This window comes from Lissotriton helveticus, chromosome 1_1 (assembly GCF_964261635.1).
Source record: "Lissotriton helveticus chromosome 1_1, aLisHel1.1, whole genome shotgun sequence".
Classification (NCBI taxonomy): domain Eukaryota; kingdom Metazoa; phylum Chordata; class Amphibia; order Caudata; family Salamandridae; genus Lissotriton; species Lissotriton helveticus.
Window position 1 is genome coordinate 1,171,802,469 of NC_136057.1, and position 24,311 is coordinate 1,171,826,779.

The 24,311-nt window shown below is 45.4% G+C and overlaps 1 protein-coding gene across 2 annotated transcripts in view; it reads right to left on the bottom strand.

The window, feature by feature from the left end:
• GRM8 (glutamate metabotropic receptor 8) overlaps positions 1–24,311 on the bottom strand; it is a 1,898,542-nt gene that overhangs the window by 31,929 nt on the left and 1,842,302 nt on the right. Inside the window, exon 8 of one of the 2 annotated variants that reach the window (XM_078679089.1) lies at positions 22,456–22,702. In XM_078679089.1, the coding sequence (XP_078535215.1) occupies positions 22,456–22,702 (247 nt within the window). Of the gene's footprint in view, positions 1–22,400; positions 22,703–24,311 lie in introns of both variants that reach the window. The other variant, XM_078679093.1, reaches the window with a different exon arrangement.

Below are 24,311 nucleotides of genomic sequence, written 5' to 3' on the forward strand. Positions count from 1 at the left end.
GCATGGGTGCCATTAGTTGCAGGCAGGATTGTTTTTGAGCAGAGACTGACACCTTCTTGCACAAAAACATTCCTGAGAGGCATTTTCCTGTTACTATGTGCACTGTAGAATGCATACGATGTAGAAAGAGGAAATAACAATGAGAAATAAAGATATTTCTCCATGTTACACCTCAGCTGAGGAGGTGGAGCATTTTGACTCATTCTCAGGTGTATGACTAATGGTAAATCTGGGAATGTGCTCAAATCCATGGGTGGATGTGTGGGAACACCCACCATCCACCCATTAAATGACTAAACAGGGCAGAGTACCGCAAGGTAGCAACTTGCGCTACTCTAGATTTATCAAGCCATGCAAGGCCACATCTAGTGTGGCTTGACAAAACTCACTTAGGTTTTGAGATGTCCTTTTGCCCCCTTGCATGGCACAAGGGTGACGCAAAACATTTGTAAATCTGGCTCTAAGTTTTTGTGGCCCAGCAGATGCAATGCACCGCTGAACTCCATATAGTACAACCTTCAGCCACCAAAGGACAATGTAGCTCTTTTTCCTGTAATAGAGGAAGTCATGAATCATACTAAAACCCCTTTCTTTTCTGTTCATTACATGTTTTTTGCAAGTACCTCTTTTCATTCTGGATCCCAAAATAGGTAGTCCTCCGCAACCTTGCATATTTTTTATTTTTGTTTTTAAAAAAATACCGATTTTGTCCTTGCTCCTGTTAATGATTTTTAACTTCATTCTGGTAATTTTTCTTGCTCATTGCCATCAGCGCCATTTTGGAGATAAACTGGATTCTTCGTCTTTTTAACTATATATACCTCTTGTCTTTTGTCTTGCCTAAATTCCCACCCCATCTTTTTCTCAGGCAACAGGGAGACCTGTTTCCTTTACTGTACTACTTGCTTGTAGGAATTTTCATCTGATGGCAACTGTTGATGAAAGTATGTTCCTATTTCAAGAATGGTGAATGAGTTAAAGTATTCAATGCGCCTCAAACTCTATTGATTCATTTACTTAACTCCATCTTATAGACCCAATTTCATGTTCTGATTCTTTCGCACCCAGCTCTTACTCATTCATGATTGTACAGCCAAGATGTTCCTTATAATCTTGATATCATTTAGAAATTATGGGCCTGTAAGAAATGGGATTTCTGGTTGGCTAAGGCTTGCGCCAAAGCCAGGCAGAAACCACCACTCTAGTCAGGGCAAGGGAGTTACACGCCAAAGGGAACCACTGCTCACCCACTTGGTAGCTTGGCACAAGCAGTCAGCCTTATCCCGGAGGCAATGTGTAAAGCGTTTGCGCAACACACACAGCAGCAACACACTAGGCACACCACAAAAGGAACCTCACACAAGGTTATATATACAAAAAGCCTTTGTATTACCATAAACACATTAGATCATAATCACACAATTTACACTGTGCTAACTGGTACTGGGCAGTATCTACAGGGGATTATATACACATGACAGGACCAATTGGGCCACTGTCAGAAAAATCACAAAGGGAAATTGGCAAATGTCGAACATATACTAACAGTAGCACAAATTATAGATGTAGAGCACAACCAGTAGTAATTACTGACAACGACTGTACTCAGGATTCTCCTGCAACATAAGTCATAGTATACACAACTCTCATATTCATAAACCCCCGTAGAGGCATAAATCACAGTGCATAAACTCAGCACATAACTCACATGTCCTGCGCAGCTACACAAATCACTGTATGCACAAATCACCTTGCGCAAGAATCACATTACGCATAAATAACATTACGCAATAGGCATCACAGTATAAATACATTATGTATTTACCTTCATAAACACAGGGTGCCCCAAGCGGGGGCACAACACAGAAAAACTGTCCCCAGGCCAACTGGCCTCTCACAAGACTCCAACGCCATATGTCCAACAACAGTCAGGGCTGGCTGCAATGCAGCCAAGTAAAAGTGTGCAACAGATTAGGCCTAAACGTGGCAGCTGCCCACTACTTGCTGGACAGCTGGAAATTAGCATGGGCACCAGCGTGCCCTATGAGCCCCTCTCTGGGACTCTAGCAGAAAATAAATATTCCCCCAAATGTTGTAGCTGCCTACGTGCTCGCAGGGCATCTGCAGAATGAGCCCAGGCACCACAGTGCCACTGCAGCCTCACTCTGGGACCCTTAAGTACCAAATGGCCCTAAGTCCCACTCTGGGACTTAAAAGTGAAAGTGGAATCCCCCCTAGCATGGCAGCGCCACAGCCGCTGTGGAGCTTCTCGTTACAGAGCTTCCCTCGTGCAAAGAAACGCAAGCACCAATGGTGAATGTAGCACGGGGAGCTCCTCGTTGCAGCGGCCCGCTCTCTTTCGGGGCCGCTGATACCAACAGGCATGGGCACCAACATACTGGCCAGACTCAGGCCCCACTGGGAGGAGAAAGACACGGCCCCCTCTCTACTCCACTAAGCGGACTGCTGCGGGGACCCCCGGCGCTGCTCCTGGTGCGTGTACTGCTCGTTGGGGCCCTCCTCACCAGGGCTTCTCTGGCAGCTTGTGGGCGGTACGTGGGGGCTCTCCTCATCACATGGGAGCCCTGCTTTTCTTCCCGCTCAGTGCTGCCTATCTCCCTTGGCTCGGTCCCCCTTCCTGGGACCAGGACTGCGCAGGGATGCCCGCGATGCTGGGAACAGCTTTCTCCCAGCCAGGGGAAGCGGAAATGTAGCCCGCAAGGCTCTTCTCTGTCTCAGCCGGCCCCGCCAACCGTCAGGCGCGGAAGCCGGCTTGGGTCGTCCTTCCCTTTGTGTGTGACAAGATGGGGTGGGCACCGGCGAAGGACGCTACTATGGGGTAGGTTCCCGTCTTCTTGGTATAGTGCGGCAGGCAATGCGGGGTGGGCTCCCGGGCCGTAAATAAGTCGAATTGCAGGGGAATCCCCACGCCGGGGATTCCCTTACAAAGATGATCGCAGCTTCGTGCTGCCGTTGGAAATGGAAACACTGTTCCTCTTGGCCACACAATAGAAATGCCCATCAGCAGCAGCCCGCAGTGTCAGGACAGCACAGCAGAGAACATTTTCAGGGCGTCACAACCCCTTCTTTTATACACATCTTTCCTTTGTTCACCCAGCCCAGGGCTGGGGAAAAAACAGATGCAACTGGTTTGGGGGAGCTTTGGAGCACTTTGTTGTGCTCAGCTCCTCTCCCCTTTGTCAGGAGGGGGCTAGGTGCTCGGACACACCACAGGGGGAGGAGCCAACATTGTGGAGGGAAGGCACAACCCTATTCAGGTCCCAGGTGCAACTCCTCCCTCCCATATACATGCATATCTCCTTATTCACCACCGGGCAGACCCATCCTGGCTTCTGGAGCCAAGCGCACCATCCAGCCCCTGTCAATCACAAGCCAGACATGCACTCCACATCAGGCAGTCAGTCACACAGAAATGCCAACTTATAAAAGTGGCACTTCTCCACCAGTCACAATAAATCAGCATTTATTCTCATGAGTTAGCACATACCAAACTCACCCCTGCACTCCTCTCACACCAGGAATTACCATGGACACACATATCCCCCATGCATTCGTATGGGAGGGCAGGCCAATCTCACCATACGCACTGAGAGTGCGAACGCACTTTACACTGCGACACAGTGCTGAAGTGCGTAGAAGCCAGAAACTACTAGTATCAGGTCACATTAAAAGGCAAAAAATGTAGGGGTGGGCGGTTGGCGGTTTGGCATTTGCAGAATGCTGACTACGAGAGGCACATGCGGGAGGCGATTGTGGATTATTTTGCAGTCAATGTGGGATTGGTTTCTAGCGCGTGATGCTCTGGGAAGCACTGAAGCCCACGCTATGGGGGTGGATATAGCGTGGTGTACAGCAGCCCGCAGAAAACACCAGGACGAGTTGGTCAGGGCGGAGGCAGAGGTGGAGGCCCTTGAGCTTCGGAGCCGGGAGGCGGGCCATGGTCTGGTGTTACGTCAGCTGCTGCAGGCAAAACAGTTGTACGCCTCTCTCCTGCTGGACGAGGCCCGTAAGGTCTGGCTGGCGACACATAGTAGAATCTGCCAATGGGGAGACAAATCGAGTAAAATGCTACATCGGCTCTGCCAGGGCGTGTTTCATCCACAGGCCCTTCCAGGGGTGTAAGATGAGAGTGGAGTGCCGCTTGTGGACCCCAGGGCTATAGCGGAGAGCTTCGCCACTTACTACGCTGATTTCTATGCGTCGCGGGAGTCTCTACCTGAGGAGACGGTGGAGACCAGGCTGGGTTCATGCCCCAGAGGGCGTCGCGGCAAAACATACGGCGGGCTCATGTGGCCCTGGCGGCGGTCCGGCGGACAGGGGTACAGGTGCTCCTACTGGCACACATAGACAGGGCGTTCGACTCCCTGAGTTGGGTCTACCTGTTCGCCCTCCTCCGTCAGCTTAATCTTGGCCCCCGGTTTTTGTTGTATGTAAAGCTACTATACACTGACTTGACGGCGTCGGTCCTGGTGGTGGGTGCAGTTTCGCCCGGCTTCCTAATACATCGTGGCACCCGGCAGGGTATGGAGACAGGAGGGACCCGGCCTATGCTGTGGAGCGATACTTGATGGGGCAGGCCACTCTCCACTCGATACTTTATTCAGCTGGGATGCGTGGTGCATTGCCTCTAGCTACGAAAGTAGTCTTTCAAAAGGTTGTGGAACACACTTACGGAGGAAACCCCCCTGTGGCACAATGGGCGCCTGCCCGGCTTGGCGGCCCTTCAGGGCTTTCGGTGTTGTGACGCCATTTGCATTTCCACCCTGGGCGATGTTGTGCGCGATGGCTCCCTCAAATCGTTTTGTGATCTGCAAGCGGAGTTTGGCATGCCCCGGTCGCAATTCTTCAGGTACCTCCAGCTCAGACACGCACTTACTCCTAGCCTGGAAAGCCTTGACTCCATACCTGAGTTTAGTCCGCTGGTAGCGAAAGTGTTTATGGGCGACCTGGAAATCAAAAAGATCTTGCGCATATATCAGACCCTAGTCACCCACAGTGCATCTCAACTGGAGAAACTATGGGGGGCATGGGAAGAGGATGTGGGGGTCTTGGAGGAAGAAGACTGGAGGGAGGCCTTAGCTGCACCTCGGGGAGCAGCCATAGCAGTGCACCTCCGCCTCATCCAATTCAAATATCTTCACTGAGTTTATTTTACTCAGGTGCGATTGTGGCGGGCGGGGCTGGTTGCCTCCCCGGAATGCCTCCGGTACGGTGGGACAGAGGGTATATTTCTGCATACTGTCTGGCAGTGCCTGTCGCTGGACCGCTTCTGGAGAGGGATATTCGCCTGCCTATCGGAGGTCCTGGGTTGGTCCCTTCCATGTACGCCACAGTTTGCCCTGTTGCATGTGAAGGAGGAGATTGGGTGCAATATTTATAAGCGGCATTTGTTACTGTTGGGACTCACATTGGCAAAACGTAATATCGCCCAGAAGTGGAAGGATGAGCGGGCGCCCTCGGTTGCTGCATGGCAGGCTGGATTAGACTTCTGCATGGGGTTGGAGCAGCCGATCTTTGTGGCTCTGGGGTGCCCGCGTAAGCACTTCAAAATTTGGAAGCAGTGGGCTGACTATAGGGGTTTGTGGCTGGAGCCCCCGGCTGAAACAGAGGATATCTCAGTGGAATGACGCTAGGGGCGGGGTGGTTGGGCCTGCGCAGCGGGGGAGGTACTCTGGGATGTGTATGTGTTTGGGTGGGTAGGTCTCGGTAGTGGTTGCGCAACTCTGGAGGTGGGGGAGGAGGGGAACAGTTGGGGCGCGTGGGGTTGTTAATTGTACATTATACTCTGTGCTGCTGGTTTTCTTTCAAAGTCAATGGCTGACATTTGTTTATGTAATGAGAAGCTGCAGTGGACTCTGGTGTACAGAGTCCTGCGTCTATTGTGCACATTGACAAATAAAGTTTGTTAAAAAAAAAAAAGTTTAGGGGTGAACCTACCAAAAGGGCAAAGTCCAACAGGGCCAGATTCACAAAGGGTCTCCACATTCATAGCAGGTGCCCCGTAGTCATGGCGGGACCCCCACACTCGTAGCAAGATCTCTGCAATGAGTAACTTCAGAGGCACAAGTGTGGGCCCCCCGCAATGGCTATTGGGCCTCTGCCTTGAGTGTGGATACCCTTTTGCCTTTTTATTTTCCTTCTTCTGAATGTTTCCTCTTAGTAACATTTAATTCAGCTAGTTTTAGGTTTTCATTGTGTATCTTGCATGCAGTGTGAGCTGCAGTGTGATGCCACGCAAAATAATAGTTACAAAACAGGACAGTCTCATGGACATTTCCCTGAAATCATCAAAGAAGCCACTACCAAATTATATGAAAGAGCTTTTGCATATTACTCTGAGAGAGAACATGATCCCGTACTTCTTCTGACAAAATAATGACAGCTAGAGGGAAAAAGACTAGTATGTAAAGAAACTTTTTCTAAAAACCACCCCACTGGAAGCAGAGGAACAAATTAAGAAAAAGAGACAGACTTCCCACAACTGGAATTGCCGCATTTAGTTCTAAAAATAATAAAGCCCTGATCATGAAGAAGTTTTCAGAGGATCTGCTCCAGGAGTAATGCAATGACTTCTTTTCCAGGAGAGGAGAACTAAAACAAGAACTGCAGAATGTTAGTGGGATTTAAGTGCACTGGGAAAGAGTCCAATTGGTGAAGAGTAGAATAATAGGAGTTTATATGTCAGTGACTAGCAAACCTGAAAAAAGAAAATATTGTGTTCCACAGCTATATTGAGGATGAAAATCTCTCAAGATGTAAGCATAGCATTAGAGGAATATTAAAAAGAAAACATGTCCCACAATCCAACAGATTGCCAGACGTCCTGACGAAGGTGTACCTTTTGTCAACAAACCATGGATGCTGCAGGTAGGGGAAATACCTCGTCTGGTATACTAAATGAATATTGCGTGTAAAGTATTGATGTTCCAAAATGTTGTAGCTTAACATCGAGATCCAAAATATCAACAAGGTAAGTGCTTATAGATTAGTATATGTTTACCATACTTGGACACGTTTGCATAACAGAGGAAGATGGCGACCGTATAGGACGTATCCGCACATCGCTCCTGCTTTTGATCCAGGTTTGGGACTTAGCCTGCCTGTAATTACCTCCTAACCCCGGGAGATACTCCAGTATATGCGCTGCCGCCCTCCCTAAATCTTGGGGGTCCCGAACCTACCTCAGAGCTGCGGCTGTACAGAGAGCCGCGGGAGCCGCGAGAGGCGTGGAGCCGCAGCCGTCTTGGGACCATGGTGAGGGGCGGCGCTGTGGTGCTGCGGCGGGAGAGGTGACATTCGCTCTTGTGCTTGTGCACTTGTGTGCTTTTTGCTGCCGAGAGGTGAGAGGACAGAGAGCCGCGGGAGCCGCGAGAGGCGTGGAGCCGCAGCCGTCTTGGGACCATGGTGAGGGGCGGCGCTGTGGTGCTGCGGCGGGAGAGGTGACATTCGCTCTTGTGCTTGTGCACTTGTGTGCTTTTTGCTGCCGAGAGGTGAGAGGACCCCCCCTAAAGTACAGCGGGAGTACAGGGAGAGAGCTGCGAGCTGGGTTCTGTGCAGGGAGGGCACATCATCGGTGGATTGGAGCGGGGGAGGTGGTGCTACATTCAAGCTGCCTCTGGGTCTGCCTCACGCTGGTGTTTTTTGAGCGTGAGACCCGCGCGGTTGAGTGTCGTCGCGCTGCTGTGGAGCTTATAAGGGAGCAAAAAATGGCAATTGAGTAAAATCATAGAAGATTAATGTTCTGGTGGTAAGACCTGGCGACACAAGTATATAATTTGGTGACTGCTGACATAAATAATCTGAAAAGTGGGATCTCTAATCCCTCTAATTGATCTGTGTGATCAGAAGCCGCTGCGCCATTGGAGTGGAAGAGGACGCTATCAGTAGGGTATCGCAAGGGGGGGGTTGTTTTCTCCCTGTTACTGTGTTCACTTTTGCCCTGAGGATGCCTGCTTACTGCTTTGCTGCTCCAGGCTGCGCCGCTGTGACAGGGGAGGACGCTGTCAGTGAAAAGTGGAAAGGACTGCAAGGACGCTTATTATCACAACATCCACGGAACGCGTGCTGGGCCCGTTTCAGATCGGTAGAGCCCAGACGGGGCCGGGCAGGCCATCCTTTTGACATCTGCGGTACAATAGGTTTATTTTATCTTTTACTGTTTGTGGTTTTCCCGGGACTTTATTGCTATTTGGGCTCGCTGTCTTCTTGTACTCAGTCTGACATGAGTTCTCGTGAAGGAAAGATTGGATTTGCGCCCTTGGGGGGAAGCGTTGCAGGGACTTTGGACCAATTTTTAATTAGGGCGAGCTCTGTTCTCGCTCATGAGATTGCCCTGACTGAGAGGCGTCTGTCTTTAGATATCTTGCATTCAAAACGTTCATCATTGGGCAGTCTAATATCTGCATGCACGCCAGAACGCCCAGAACGCCCAGAATGCCCAGGGGCTGCAGGCTTAGATCTTTGCGGTGTGGTAAAAGCCACTAGTCAGCCTCCTAATGTTTTGTTGGATTCATCAGCCACCGTAGAAGCTTCTAGTGGCTCTAATGTTGATGTTCTGGTTTGCACAGGTAAATCCGCAGGCACCCTAACACGTGCGGTGACTAGGTCTGTGCCTAAAGCCAAATCGCAACCAAAGGAACCTATGGTAACTGTGCCAGAACCGTCCACAAAGAGGAAGAGGGGCCGCAAAGGCCGAAGAGTGCTAAAGCTCAGAAGACTAAAAACAATGGCGGGATAGTGACTGTGACTCCTTCATCTTCACCCTCACTGATATTAGATCAGCAGTCTCTAACTTGTATTAAAGACACTGTGAATCCTGACCAGTTGGGTGTTCCCCCTGAAACCCAGGAGGCCTTATGGGGGCCATAATAGAGTCATCGCTCTCTCCGATCATTGACAGGCTAACTCGCATTGAAGAAAGGCTGACTAATTTTGAATTGAATGTTGTGCGTAATCTTCATGTTATTGAAGCCTCTTTATTAAAATTGGGACGGGTAATTGAAACGCAATCTAATGTTCTGAGTAATTCTGTAAATTCCGACCCCTCCCCACTGATTATGACCACTAATTCTGGGGACCCACCTTCCAGTAGAACTGATAGAGAAGGCCTAGTTTCTGCGGAGGGGCTGGTAGCCCGGGGTGGTCAGGTGGGTGAGGACGGGAATATCTCTAGTGAATTTGCACAGTTCATACCGAGTTCACCAAGGGAGGTGGGAAACAGACTTTCGGGTAGTCTAGTAGGTGATAACATTCATAATCGCCCTATTTGTGGTACAGGTAGCCAACCTATGTCAGTAATTGGACAGCCTGGACGAAATCCTGTAGCCATGTACAATGAATGGTGTGGCCCATAGAAGTGATAAGGATGGGCACTGGGTATTACAGCTACCACCGGCCGCTGCCCCCTGGTAGTGATATTGAGGAACGCTCCGATTCTACAAGAAGGGTACTCTGAATCAACTGACCAGCTAATGGCCAAAACTATGCATTGGTTTACAGCCCAATTAAAGCTAGTGGGGGCCTGGGATTGGGATATCTGTAACCAATTGATAATGGCAAGACGGGTCCCCTGGATTGGTCATTCGAGGAAGGACGGTGGGGGGGATTGTGTAATTGTGAATTTTAATAATGAATGGGTTGTCAGATTTCTGCTGGAGCACTTAGGAAGTAGATGGCAAGGGTGCTATCGTGGGGAAATCTCCCTTTTACCATTATGTTTTTTTTATAGACCCGATCAGACATCCCGGCAAGGTGTGAGATGTCAGGGTGTACCACATGTACCCTTAGGGAGATCTTGTGAACTTGAATTAGCCAATAGATTTACCCCTTTGTCAGGCCTAGACGCCTGTGATTGACTTCCATCAGTACATGTCCCCGAGTCAAGGGAAGTTACTAGTCAATCCATTGCTTCCCCACTGCCCGAGATAAGTACAGGGTTGGTATGCACTAGCATATCTGGAGATATTCCTACGAGTAGTGTTCCTTGTTCTCATGGTCCAAGTTCTGTCAATCAGGGTAGAGCTGAACATGTGGGTGATCTAATTAACAAATGTAGAGTCTTGAGCTGGAATATTGCGGGTTTGAGATCTAAGAGAGATGATCCTAACTGGCTATCCTTCATAAAATTATATGACATAATTGCCCTCCAGGAGACCTGGGATAGGGGGGATAATGTTTGGTTGGATGGCTTTAGCTCATTCTCTCTAGTGGCACACCCAGCTTTAGCGGGCAGGGCTAAAGGTGATCTCTTGTTTCTCCTTTCTTTGGATTTAAGATGCTCTGTAAAAAGGTTAGAGCTAGATTCTCCCCATTGCTTGATATTGGAGCTTAGTGAACTAAACTGTCCAAAGCTCTTGTTAGTGAATATTTACAATTTAGGGGAGTGCGACTATGCAAACCAGCATATAAATACCTCGAGTTATTTTCTGAACGATTATAAGATAAAGCAATGATTCAGAAAAGGCGGTGGTGATGAACAGAGTGTCTGAATTAAGCAGACCACTCTTACCCAGTCCAAAGATCAGGGCTTGATCCATCACCGTTATTTAGCTCACTGCCCCATCCCAGCTCAGAACCTGGCTATATGCAAATTAGTCTGTCCCTGGCCCAGTGCATCATGGGAACAGGGCAGACCAAACTACCAAGCCAATTCTTCACCAGAAAGGAGACAAGCTTCCGGGGACCGGTTTCTGCCATTCCAGGCGTCGTCGGCCCGGCTTGCTTGAATCCTGATGGAGCAGTGAGCAAGGGACTCATGTCTGAGTATACCCTTCCACGCTTATGGTGGACAAAATGATTCAGAAAAGGGGGTGGTGATGAACAGAGTGTCTGAATTAAGCAGACCACTCTTACCCAGTCCAAAGATCAGGGCTTGATCCATCACCGTTACTTTAGCTCACTGCCCCATCCCAGCTCAGAACCTGGCTATATGCAAATTAGTCTGTCCCTGGCCCTTTTCTGAATCATTTTGTCCACCATAAGCGTGGAAGGGTATACTCAGATGTGAGTCCCTTGCTCATTGCACCATCAGGATTCAAGCAAGCCGGGCCGACGATGCCTGAAATGGCAGAAACCGGTCCCCGGAAGCTTGTTTCCATCCCAGTATAAGAATTGGCTTGGTAGTTTGGTTTGCCCTGTTCCCATCATGCACTGGGACAGGAACAGACTAATTTGCATATAGCCAAGTTCTGAGCTGGGATGGTGCAGTGAGCTAAAAAACGGTGATGGATCAAGCCCTGATCTTTGGACTGGGTAAGAGTGGTCTGCTTAATTCAGGCACTCTGTTCATCACCACCCCCTTTTCTGAATCATTTTGTCCTCCATAAGCGTGGAAGGGTATACTGAGATGTGAGTCCCTTGCTCATTGCACCATCAGGATTCAAGCAAGCCGGGCCGACGACGCCTGAAATGGCAGAAACCGGTCCCCGGAAGCTTGTTTCCTTCCCAGTATAAGAATTGGCTTGGTAGTTTGGTTTGCCCTGTTCCCATCATGCACTGGGACAGGAACAGACTAATTTGCATATAGCCAAGTTCTGAGCTGGGATGGTGCAGTGAGCTAAAAAACGGTGATGGATGAAGCCCTGATCTTTGGACTGGGTAAGAGTGGTCTGCTTAATTCAGGCACTCTGTTCATCACCACCCCCTTTTCTGAATCATTTTGTCCACCATAAGCGTGGAAGGGTATACTCAGATGTGAGTCCCTTGCTCATTGCACCATCAGGATTCAAGCAAGCCGGGCCGACGACGCCTGAAATGGCAGAAACCGGTCCCCGGAAGCTTGTTTCCTTCCCAGTATAAGAATTGGCTTGGTAGTTTGGTTTGCCCTGTTCCCATCATGCACTGGGACAGGAACAGACTAATTTGCATATAGCCAAGTTCTGAGCTGGGATGGTGCAGTGAGCTAAAAAACGGTGATGGATCAAGCCCTGATCTTTGGACTGGGTAAGAGTGGTCTGCTTAATTCAGGCACTCTGTTCATCACCACCCCCTTTTCTGAATTATAAGATAAAGCAATCCACTTTTTTTCATGTATTATTAATGGGTGATTTTAACACGCATTTGTGTAATTTACGTTGTTCGTTACATGATCCGCATGGTCTTAATTTTGCCAAGATCCCACATTTTGAGCACACCTTACGGGGTGAGGGTCTTGAGTCGCTTTTAACGGATGCTGATCTTTTTTACGCTGGTTTTGCAAACCCTGGAGGCCGGTGTCCTACGTTTAAAGCCACGGCTTGTAATACCGTTATAGATTACATTTTTATGTCCCCCGCGTTATTGAATAAGGTGATTTTCTATAACGCCCAGGGATCCTCTTTGAGTGATCATAATCCGGTCATTTTAATTCTGGATATCACTTATGGTATCCTGAGCAAGGGTGGTAGGAACCGGGCTATGTCAAAGGTGCTACCCTGTGACCAGGGGAGGAGGGTTAGATGGGCTAATGTAATTCCAGATAATTTTCTTAAGGGCCTGTATGAGAAATGCACAGATCAATTTGCCATCTGCATTGAGCCACGAAGTTCCAAGAATGCGGTACTCGGAGCTTTTGTACTCAAGTAAGCTGCGATCTATGTTTAAAAATCAAAGGCAGACCCAAGTGTGGCCCTAAGAAGTTCAGTGAGAAATGCTCACAAGCCCATCGGTCTTTAATTTTAGCCCTGAAAAAACAGCCACGGGATAGGGAGTTGATAGCCGAGAGAAGGAAGGTTTATAAATTAGTGCTTGATAGCCGGAAAAAAGAGATTAAGGACGAGGCGTGGAATTCACTGCTGTCTGTGGAGGTACTAAGATAGTTCAAGATTCTGGACCATCATAAACACCCCTTTTTTTTCAGGGGAGTATAATGAGGTTCAGGACTGTAATTTCTCTGAGGCTCAATGGCTTTCCCATTTCTAAGCGATTTATGAGTCGGAGGGGGCCGCAGACTGTACAACTTGGTTCTCACTCTATCGAGCCAGCACCACGCTTGAGTTTAATGATGGAGAAATTGAGAAGGCCATAGGAGACACTGCTAGTCATAAAGCACCAGGTCCAGATGGTGTTCTTGCAGACCTCTTTAAAAGTAATCCTCAATTTTGGGCCAACATACTTACAAATGTTTTTAATGCTGTGGGCTCAGCTGGTTTCCCGGCCTCCTGGTTAAAATCAATTATTATACCCATTTTTAAAAAGGGGCAGCAAGGGGATCCTCGGTGTTTTAGGCCGATATCTCTTATTGATTCCGCTGTAAAAATCCTGGGAAAGGTAATCCTAATTAAAGTTACTGATTGGGTAGATGAGAGGGGGATTTTATCTAATATACAATAAGGTTTTAGAGGTGGAAGGAGCACCATGGATCAATGTTTAAATTTGCACTTATTGATAAGCAAATATACTATGGCCAAGGAGGGGTGCTTGACGATGGCTTTTATGGACTTATCCAGCGTTTTTGACCTGGTTACCAGGTCAAAGCTTTGGAATATCCTGCTGAAAATGTGTCTCGACCCTTGCCTAGTCTATTTTTTAGCCAACCTTCACCAAGGTCTTACAGCCTCGGTTAGGATAACGCAGGCTGGTGATTGCACTAGATCATTCAATTCTGGGAGGGGCGTCCGGCAGGGATGCATTCTTGCACCCATGCTGTTCACTCTTTACATTAATAATCTGGACAAAGTGTTTGTGGAAGAGGCCTTGGATATCCCGCGTGTAGGAGACTGCTTAATCCCTGTTCTCCTATACGCGATGATGCAGTACCTTTAGCCCGTACATCAGTGGGCCTCCAGCGGCTTCTAAACGCCTTAGGGGCTTTTATGCACTCCTTGGATTTAATTGTGAATAACGGAAAGTCACATACTATGACAGTAGGTCGCAGAGTTAGGAAAACATTTTATTGTAATGGATTGGAAGTCTCTTCCGTGTCCTCCTTCACTTATCGGGGAGTCCTTTTTGATGACAGGTCTTCTTGGGTTATGCAACAAAAAGTTAAAAAGAATGCAGCTTCCTCATCTCTTTTAGGGTTTGCACAGCGATTGGGGGCCAGACCGATAGAGGCTATTCTAAAGGTTTACAAAGCCTAGAGTTTGGCCATTGCGACCTATGGATCCTCTATGTGGGGCTATAAAGAACAGGTTGGGATACAGATAGCTGAAAACTAATTCCTACGAAGTCTTCTGTCTGTTCCACAATCTACTCCATCGTATGCCATACACCAGGAGTTAGGGCTAGGCTATGTTACTGATACTTTGTACACAGCTCCGTTGCTCTGCTGGCTCAAAACCTGGTTGAACCCTGATTTAACCTTGAAGCATTGGATTTTACGGGACTGTTTGAAGTTAGATAAGTCCCTAAAAATCAAATGGCTCTCGTATGTCAAAAGCATGTTTATTAAAATAGGACGGCCAGAACTTTATGAGGAATCGAGAAGACCAGGAAGGAGGATGTGTTGTGGGTAAAATTGAATTGTAATAAGGTTTTGATGATGGACCGAGAAGAACAGGCGCTATGTAAACCATCATTTAGGGCCCTTTACCGTTTAAAAACATCAATCAAATTGGAACCTTATTTTACAATAGTTAATAAACCTTACCATCATTGGCTCCTAATTAGGCTCCGCTTTAATTTGATCCATTTTACATTGGGGGATTATCGGGAATGGTGTAACCCTGTTGATGCTGAACCCTGCAAATGTGATAACTTTTCATCTCAGGACACATTGCACTTCATGATGTTTTGTGATTTTTATTCCCATATTCGTCTGAGATTTCTGGTTCCTATCCTGAGAGGCAGGGGTTTCACTGAGGTAAGACCGGCATTTGTCTTCCTACAGTCTTTGTGTAACCCTGGGGATATTTTTTATATTGCATCCTTTTTGGTAGCTGCTGTGAGACTAAAGAAACAAAGAAATTTAAAGATGCCTTCTCCCTAAGCAATATTGTAATTTTTATTGGGATTTTATGGGATAAGGGGTATGATTTTGTGTTAGTATTTTCATCTAAGTGCACAGAAATATTGTCTGTGTAGTTTAATTATTAAGTTACAATTATTTGTTATATTGTCTATGTTTGTGTTTTATCTTTTGTACTTTTATGATTTTAATTAATCGAATAAAGTGGATTGACTGACTGACTGACATACTTGGTTTTTAATCACTGAAGACACGGAAAGGACGTTATAGTAATGCTCAAATTTCACATATACAAAACCAGTGAAATTCAGCAGGTATAGTTACTTGAGCTAACTATAACTTGTGTCCTGCAATGCACTACTTATGACCTTGCATATTACATAATTCATGACATCACTGATGACATCTCAAATAACATCACTGATGAGATAATTTATGACTTCATCCACAGAACCACTCACAAACTTACACAACCCCTCATACACCCACTCACACACCCATACAACTGCTCATGCTCCCTTTCACTCATCCGTAGAGCCACTCCCAAATCCATTCACTCACCCATACAGCTACTCACACAGTCACTCACTTAACCATACACCTACCTACACAGCTGCTCACGCACCCATCCAGTCACTCGTACAGCCACTCACTCACCATACAGCCACTTGCACCCCACTCATTCACCCAAAAAAAAGCCTTTCAACAGAGGCATTCACTCACTCACACAATCATTCATTCACGCACCCATACAACCACTCAGACAACCACTCACTTTCACATACACTAATACAGCCACTAACACACCCACTCAGTTAAACATACACCCACTTAAACAACTACTCACACACACAGCCACTTTCACTCCCAGTCACTCACCCATACAGGGACTCACACCGCCACTCAGTCACCAAACTGCAACTCACACACCAACTCATTCGCCTACCCAGACACTCACATGGCCACTCAATTACCCATACAGCCACTCACACACCCACTACACACCAATACAGCCACTCACATTGCCACTCACTCATATAGCTACTTACACACCCACTTATTCACCCATACAGCTACTCATTCACCCACTTATTCACTAAAACAGCCACTCACATACTCACTCAAATACCCATGCAGGCACTGAGACACCTACTTATGCCCTCCTACTGCCACTCTCACACCCACTCAAACACACATACACCTACTCACATGGCCACACACTAACCTATCAGTCCCTCACAAAGTCACTCACTACCCATGCAGCACTCACATACCTACTTATTCACCCATGCACCGATTCAGACACCCAATCACATACCCACAGAAACACTCACAAACCCATTCACAGACCATACAGCCGTTTGCATACCCACTGACAAACCTATAGCGCCCTCACACACCCAGTGACAGACCCAAATAGAAACTCACACACCCACTCACTCAAGCATTAAATAAGGGATATATATATATATATATATATATATATATATATTTTTTTTTTTTTTTTTTTTACTGAACAAAGGTTGCAGGGACGTTATAGTTAGGCTTCGATTTCTCCTGTACAAAACTATTGAAATTCAGAAGTTAAAGTTGCCTGAGCTAACTATAACTTATGACCCACAATGCACTGCTTATGACCTCACACATTAGATCAGTCATGACATGGCCAGTGACATCACTCATGATATCTCAAACTACATCACGGATGACATCATTGAGTGACTAAAAGTGTTTCATAAATGTTTCTGAGACTTAAGGATATATGGTAACCTATTGCATAAGTTAAATCAATATTCTTTCTAAACTGGTAATAAGTGATACTGTTTCTAACATATGTCATCTGAGTAGGTGTGTGACTGTCGTTAGCATTGTTGGAGTGGGTGTCTGAGTGATGTCTGTTTGTGAGAGGATGTATAAGTGAATAAGGGTGTGTGTGTGTAGCTGTATTGGCATGTGAATGACTGTGTGAGTGGCTGTATGGGTGAGTGAGTGGTTGCCTTAGTGGCTATATGTGTTGGGAGTATGTGAGTGGCTGTTTTGATGACTGAGTGGCTGTTTGCATACATGTGTGAATGGGAATGCAAGTGGTTAACTAGATCAGTGAATGGATGTGTGAGTAGCTGTATGGGTATGTGAGTGGCTGTCTGAGTGGCTGTGTTAGTGAATGAGTGCTAGTGTGAGTAGTTATGTGAGTGAGTGACTGGTTATATGAGTGGCTGTATTAGTGAGAGTGGCTCTGTGAGTGGGTGTATAAGTTGATATATGGGTGGGTGATTTGACTATTCGTGTCTGTATGAGTGAGTGAGTTGGTGGGTGTGATTTGTTGAATAAGGTTTGTGAATGGGTACGTGAGTGTTTTTCTGGATGTGTGTGTGGACATATAAGAGGTTGTACGTGGGTGTGAGTGGAAGTGTCATCAGTGATGTCATCAGGGATGTAATTTGCGATGTCATCAATGATATAATCAGTGATGTCACTGTCCATGGCATGAGTGATGTAATATGTGAGGTCATAGCAAAAACAAGGAGATGATGGACAGATAACTAAACCTTTTCAGACACTCACCCCCAATCACAGATCTGGGTTGAATCCATCATTGTTCTTTAGGTCACTACGCCACCCTAGTTTAGACACAGACAAATGTAAATCAATCTTGTAATTATCTGGCCCCTAATGGATGTTTTAAAGGTGTCCAGAGGATGCTAATTCCAGCAAAGTCAATGTTTAGATTGAAAAAATCTTATGCATATTTGCAGCCCACCCTTCATCATTTCGAAGCAGCCTACCCATCTGCCTTCTGAATTGCTTATTCCCCGGCAAAGAATACAAAAAAAAAATGTTGGCAGAATGGTCAAAGACTTCACGGGGAAACAGGTTTAGGGGGTAAATTGTTAAAGAGGCAGAGACTTACAAGACATTAGGTTGGCTTCAGATTTGAATCTTTGGAGATGCAAGTGTATTTGGTTGTATTTTGAACTCAACAAGGATTAGTCAAATTAATTTCTTCTCTAAATGCTTTAATTACCGCAGCTGTAGATGCTTTTTTTTAATTTTGTGATACTTACAAGAGTCTGCAAATGGATTTTGTAGAAAGTTAAATTCTCCTAATAGAATGATTTCTCCTTTTGACTGAGCCATATATGAGAATATATCATTTGACAAGAAGGACTCATTTCCCAAAAGACCATAATAAGATGGAAATATGAAGAGTTTCTTTTTAATTTGCAAACATACCAAGGGTCACCGTTAGGGAATATCTGTAGCAGATAAAGATGCCCGTTTATGACCGCAGCAAAGGGCGGTCGGGATCTTTTTGATATATATATATATATATATATATATATATATATATATATATATATATATATATATATCTCAAGTTGTTTAGAAATCATAATACCAATCCCCCATCCCCTGCATGCCTGGCATTTGTAGATTATAAAAGCAATGTATGTCCTAGTTCTGAAACATTTTAACTTTCCTTAATTTAAAACGTATCTAGTAGGTTTAGTTTCCTGAAGTAGGATAATTGAAGGATTCTAATTTACCAAGCAGGTTTTTAGCCACTTGTACTTGTGCAGATATTTAGGCCATCAACATTTAAAAGTATTACTTTCTGATCAAATATATATTTTGATCATTAATACTGTGCAACTTTATGTAGATACGTTTCCCATTAGTAGATTCCACATCTGTGTTAGGCATTGCTAATTCTTTACTGGTTAGTTTTGAGGTAATAATAAAATGTTTCCAACTGTTGGCTGTTTGGGCTTCTATGAACATTACTTGTGTTGCATTTGTACCTTCGGTAACCTTTGGGGCAGCATCCCCTTCCAATTCTAGCCCTCCCGCGTCCTGTGTCATTGCTTGGTTCTGCTACTTGCCCAACATGCTTGCATTTAAAAAAAACTGACATGTAATGCACCAGTACCCCTTTAACAGTAACTGGGTTGCCCTCAACTATTTTAACAAACAGGCACCTTCATAAACAATACGTTATATATAATTAAATTAAGTTAAGAGTTTTCTTTCAGAATTTGTGTGACCTTGTGATAGCGTGAAATAGTTACAGTAATCCCATTAAAATTAATTCATAATTTTGTCTGCTGTGCAATAACAGGTTAGATCCCCAGTTTGTAGAATTTTGGAATTAGCAGTTGTATTCACTATGTTCGACATCCAGTTTTGAAAGACATGTCGGAAAAGACTTGAACGTTACATTTGTTGTTTGAAACTAACTTTCTCCGAACAGCTAGTTTCAATATCACATATTGTTGCTCTCCTTCAGGATATTTATTTGTAAACATGCTCTCACATGCACTCACGCTGCACCAGCTACAGAGCTGGATTACTGAGAGAATAAGTAGACAGGACCAAAGGCTTTTGAGGCATAAGGAGCAGGTACTGCTTTTCAGAATGGGACAATGAGCTGTGCCGATCTACCCTTTTCCATCTAGCCTGATCACTGGCTCCAGGTTTTACACAACATTTCCATGCGGCAACTGGTCACCATTCTGGCACTTGGGGTCTTTGCAGTATCACTCTTTGTCACGCTTCTCACCACCTGAAATGACTGAAGCTTGAAGTTGTCAGGGCACTCCCTCTTAGAGGTGTCCTAGAACGAGGAAGAACTTCAACAGGGATCAGTACCCTCAAAGAGGGAGAGGGGTCAGAAATGTGAGTCTAATGTACAAGTTGCTAGTCATAAAGGGTGTTGGCAATGCTTGGCAGTCTATTTAACAGCCCCAGAACAGGTGACAACAAACTTCCAACATAACTCCATGCAACCAACATGACACAAGCATTCCATGTAGTTGGCTATCTCCATGCTCGTAACAGCACTTGACCCCTTGAAACAAAACACACTAACATCCAAACTCACATTGCTTCGCACCTCAAGAACCTACACTGGCTCCCGATCCAGAAGAGATGCTGGTTTAAGATGTTGACACATGCATACAAAGCCCTGAACAACAAAGGACCAGCATATATCAACAAACGAATGACCTTCCACCAACTGACCATACACTTATGATCCACCTCCCTTTTCCACGCAGACACTCCCAGATCCACAAAGCTAACAGTAGAGGATACTCCTTCTCTCACCTGGCGGCCAAAGTTTGGAATGAACTTTCCCGGCACCTTAGACCACCTAATCGCTTCATGAATCCAAGAAAGGACTCAAGACCTAGCTGTTCGGATGAACAGAGCACTGTGAAGCTGCTAGCAACCCAAGTGCCTTGAGAACTTCACAGGTGCTTTGAATCGCTTTATAAATTCTCATTGATTGATCCAACGGAACACAATAGACCGCATACCTAACACACATCCAGGACAGGCTAGATAGGCCATGCAGTTGGGTTATTGTGGCACACATCAGCACTCATTACCTCCGGTCAAGAATTCTCACTGCAGATCACCTTTACAGTCACATTTCTCAGTGACCTTTCTCAGGTAGCACAAATCAAAGAACTACTTGATGACCTTATAAGCACAAAACAGCTCCAAATGTATTTAGAAGTCGAAGTGCTCTCAACTAAAAGCCTGGATCATTCCTATATAAATTTTAGAACCACTTATAAAAATTCAGATTAAATAACTATCACATCCTCATGCACACAACATCCCATCATAATTAATGGCCAGGGTTTCAATGTATAGAGAGATAACACGTTTCTCCAGCCGAGCAATGAAAAAGTGAGAATTGCTAGCAGGGCCTGACTGGCCGTTGCGGGCACCAGGCGTTTTCCCGGTATGGCCGCCATGGTGGGGGCCTGTTTTGGGCCCTTGAGGGGCTGTTTTTGTTACAGGGGACCGGCAATTTTGCCCCCCCTGTAACAAAATCGGCCTTATCCAGGTGCCGGACGTGAAATTTGCCAGGGCTGGTTTCCGTTCCCAGTCCAGCCCTGATTGCTAGTGCATAGATGTTAAAGTTCTATAATTATGACCCAGTCTGGAAAAATAGAAACACCCTCCCAAGCACCTCCCAAACATATCCAATGCTATGAAGATCTCTCACAATTGAATACAACTTAACTACACACTCACCTACACAAATAAGTTCTAAACTAAACATTCAACGAACTCTCTTCTAAACTTACACAACCAAACGTGAACTAACAACAGACACAAATAATTGTTGCCTTACCAGATCTACAAACTTTGGACGTCCAGAGAAAGAATACTCTGCGATGACATAACAATGGTAGTTAGTGTTGTACAAGTGTGAAGTACACATTACACAAACTATAATTTTTTACTTCTTGTTGAATGTTAGTAATGGACCATGATGTATTTGTTAATCTCTAGCATACGTCAGAAAAATGGGTGTTTTAATATTTTAAGCAAGGGTTCCTCAATTTTTGCCATGGTGAGAAAAAATCTGTATTATAAAGTGTAACAACATTTGTCCCAAGCCAACCTTTCAGTAACATGACACTTGTTATCCTCAGGTGATATTACTTCGCTATGGAATTCTGTTCAGTACAAAATAGGTTTTTAATAAGGCGTGAAGTGCTAATGGCAACTATACTGAAACATGTCATGTATTATTGTAGAGTAAGCACTTAGTCCAAGTTGTGTGGAGTGGTATTTACATAGCTTTTCTTTTCAATCATTGCCCTGCACAGTTATGATTTTGACGGGTGCAGAATTGCACCCGGTAAAACCATCTACTGTTGCCCTCACACTTCTGCCTTCTGAAAGGAGGAGGAAAGTATAAGTAGAAAAGGGAGTGGAAATTGGGAAAAAAACATGCGGCAAATGACCTGGTAATTCTGTAGCGCGTGTATTATTACCCAATTCATGCTTCAAACTTCTAAGAGGGTTGATGATGCCCTCTCAAATCAGCCCAACTAGGATTGTTGGCTTAGGTGGGAATTGCAATACTCATGCAGGCTCTTAGAAACATAAAATGATTTTTAGGTAAATACTAATTAATGCATTATGTTTACAATGCACCATGCCTAAAAGGTACGCAACATGCTCTTTTCAGAGGTATTTAAAAAAGCATATCATTTGAAAGCATTGGTAAACTTCTTTCTGCTGTGGTCCTTGGCTCACAACAGGTCACAGTAGTAGCTGAAAACCAGTATACAGATGGGGAATGCGACTGAGTGTGACAAGTGATTTTCCTTCTTAAATGCATCACTTTTTTAAGTACCTACTTCACGGCAACTTATAATTTCATTTAGCCATGCAGGCGCCTGAATTTACAAGGGCTGAGTTCACTGTGCTGACACATCAGTGGCGTAGCCGGGGTACCATGGGCCCTAGTTCAGGGAAGGTCATTTTCCCTCCTGAGTACTTGTTGAGTAGTTAAATGGAGAAATATTCAGGTTCGATGGGCCCCTGGGACATATGTGCCCCGACGCCAGTGCACCTGCTGCACAGTTGATACTACGCCCCTGTTTAGCATACAGTGTCTTGCAAGCCATGCCAGAATAGAACTTGCGGAAAGGGGTGCAAAACTTGCAAACAAGAATTCCATACGTACATCTGTTAGGAAGTACTGCCATTGTTGATCATTGGATAGTCTACGGAGGACTTACTGTTGGTCTCCAGACTTTCACAGAGCTCTGTTTTGACCTCTCCGTTCGGTCTGTCGTTTCCTTTTAGGATCAACTTGCTCTGCATTGTGGCAGCTGTCACCACCGCCTTGAAGCTCCTCTTCCGTTTCTGCACATTCTGTTCCGGGTGAAAAATGATGATGTAGACTTTGGGCATGTAGAGCATGCCCAGCGACACGGATGCACTTAAACTCATGGACACGGTGAGGGTAGTCGTCTGGATGTACATCTGCGGGACAAGGAGACAAAGGACAATTATGTATTATGAATTTAGCACAAGATGCCACAAGGAACATCACATTTATAAAGAAGTGCAGCTCGTTAGTAAGGTGGCGGAATCAAGCTTAGTCACATGACGCACCAAAAGCGTGTCCTAAAGACATATTATGTGCAAGAGTATGTGTACTATGAATGTATTTGGGAGATAATGGGCCACCTTAGACATCTCAGTCTGGGATAAGTATGGTTTGTTAACGCTTTAAGGAAAAAAAGAATGACATGATTGCATTGTTTTCTTCAGCCTTTTTGAATGCTTGTAATGGTTAAAAAAAAACATCTATATTAGTTAATATTTTCGTTTTCTGCTCCACAAAGTTACACAGATTGACTGTTCTGAAAGCCTAATACGAGTTAGGAACACATGGGAAAAATCTATTGGACGTTAAGAACTGTGAGAGTATGGTAATAATGTACCTGCATATACTGTTACGCTAGCACCATTCGTATAGTGTCTTCTAGAGTTCTGCGTGGCATCGAAGCACTTAATGCTTCCGTATTTATGGCCAGAGTTCTCTTTAATTTACCTTATTGGTCTACGTGCTTAACATAGTGTTTGGTGAGCATTTAGGACCAAGGGGCAGATGTATCAACATTCCATTTTGCGATTCCTAAATAGCGATTTTTAAGGAATCGCTATTTAGAAATCACAAAATGGAATGTATGAAAAAAATCGCTATTTTTTTGCGATTCCTTAATCTTCCTTATTTGCGAATTCGCATTTTGCGAATTCGCCAATAAGGAATAATTTCCCATTCATTCCTATGGGCCAGGAGGCCCATAGGAATGATTGTGAAGTAATTCTCAAATTGCGAATTTGCAATTTGCTAATCGCAATTTGAGAATTATTTCAAGGGTGCAGGGGTGTCTCAAAGACACCCTGCTGCACCCCTGAAATGTACATGTGTGTGCATATGGCGCACATACATGCCCTATGGGCATGTGTGTGCGTCACATGCCGCCAGCCGCAGGCTGTGGAGGGAGTTACGGTGGGGCGGGGAGAGGGAGGGCAGGGAGGAGAGGGCTAAAAACCGGCATATGGATAATTACAGGTAAGTAAACAATTTAATTTATAAAACGAATTTCGTAGCGCGCACTTCATCGCATTTTGCGATGCAATGCGCGCTACGAAATTCGTTTCACCACCTAATATATACTGCTTTGTATGAACCACTAGAGGACCACTGCTGTGTTACCAAAGAAGCACTGCTACCACGTGAGTGAGACTTTTTCTTGCTTGAGACAAACTGATCCATCACCTGAGTGATGCAACTTCACCCTTCCCACAGCAGCAACAAGAAATATGAGACCTTGGCTTCACGTTATCGCAACAACAGCTTACAGTGGCCACCAGCAACGCCCAATTGGATCTTCGTGCTACAACGATGGCCATCCCCAATGCCAGGGTATGAAAAGGGGGGGGGGTTTACCCAAACATAGTCACTGGGACCTGGGTTCAGTAAGTACTAAGAGGACGGAGTCCCAGTGTGTGTAAAGATTATTATTATCCAATCAAAACAAATAATCAACAAAGCATTGACTGAGTCCACACTGTTTTAATC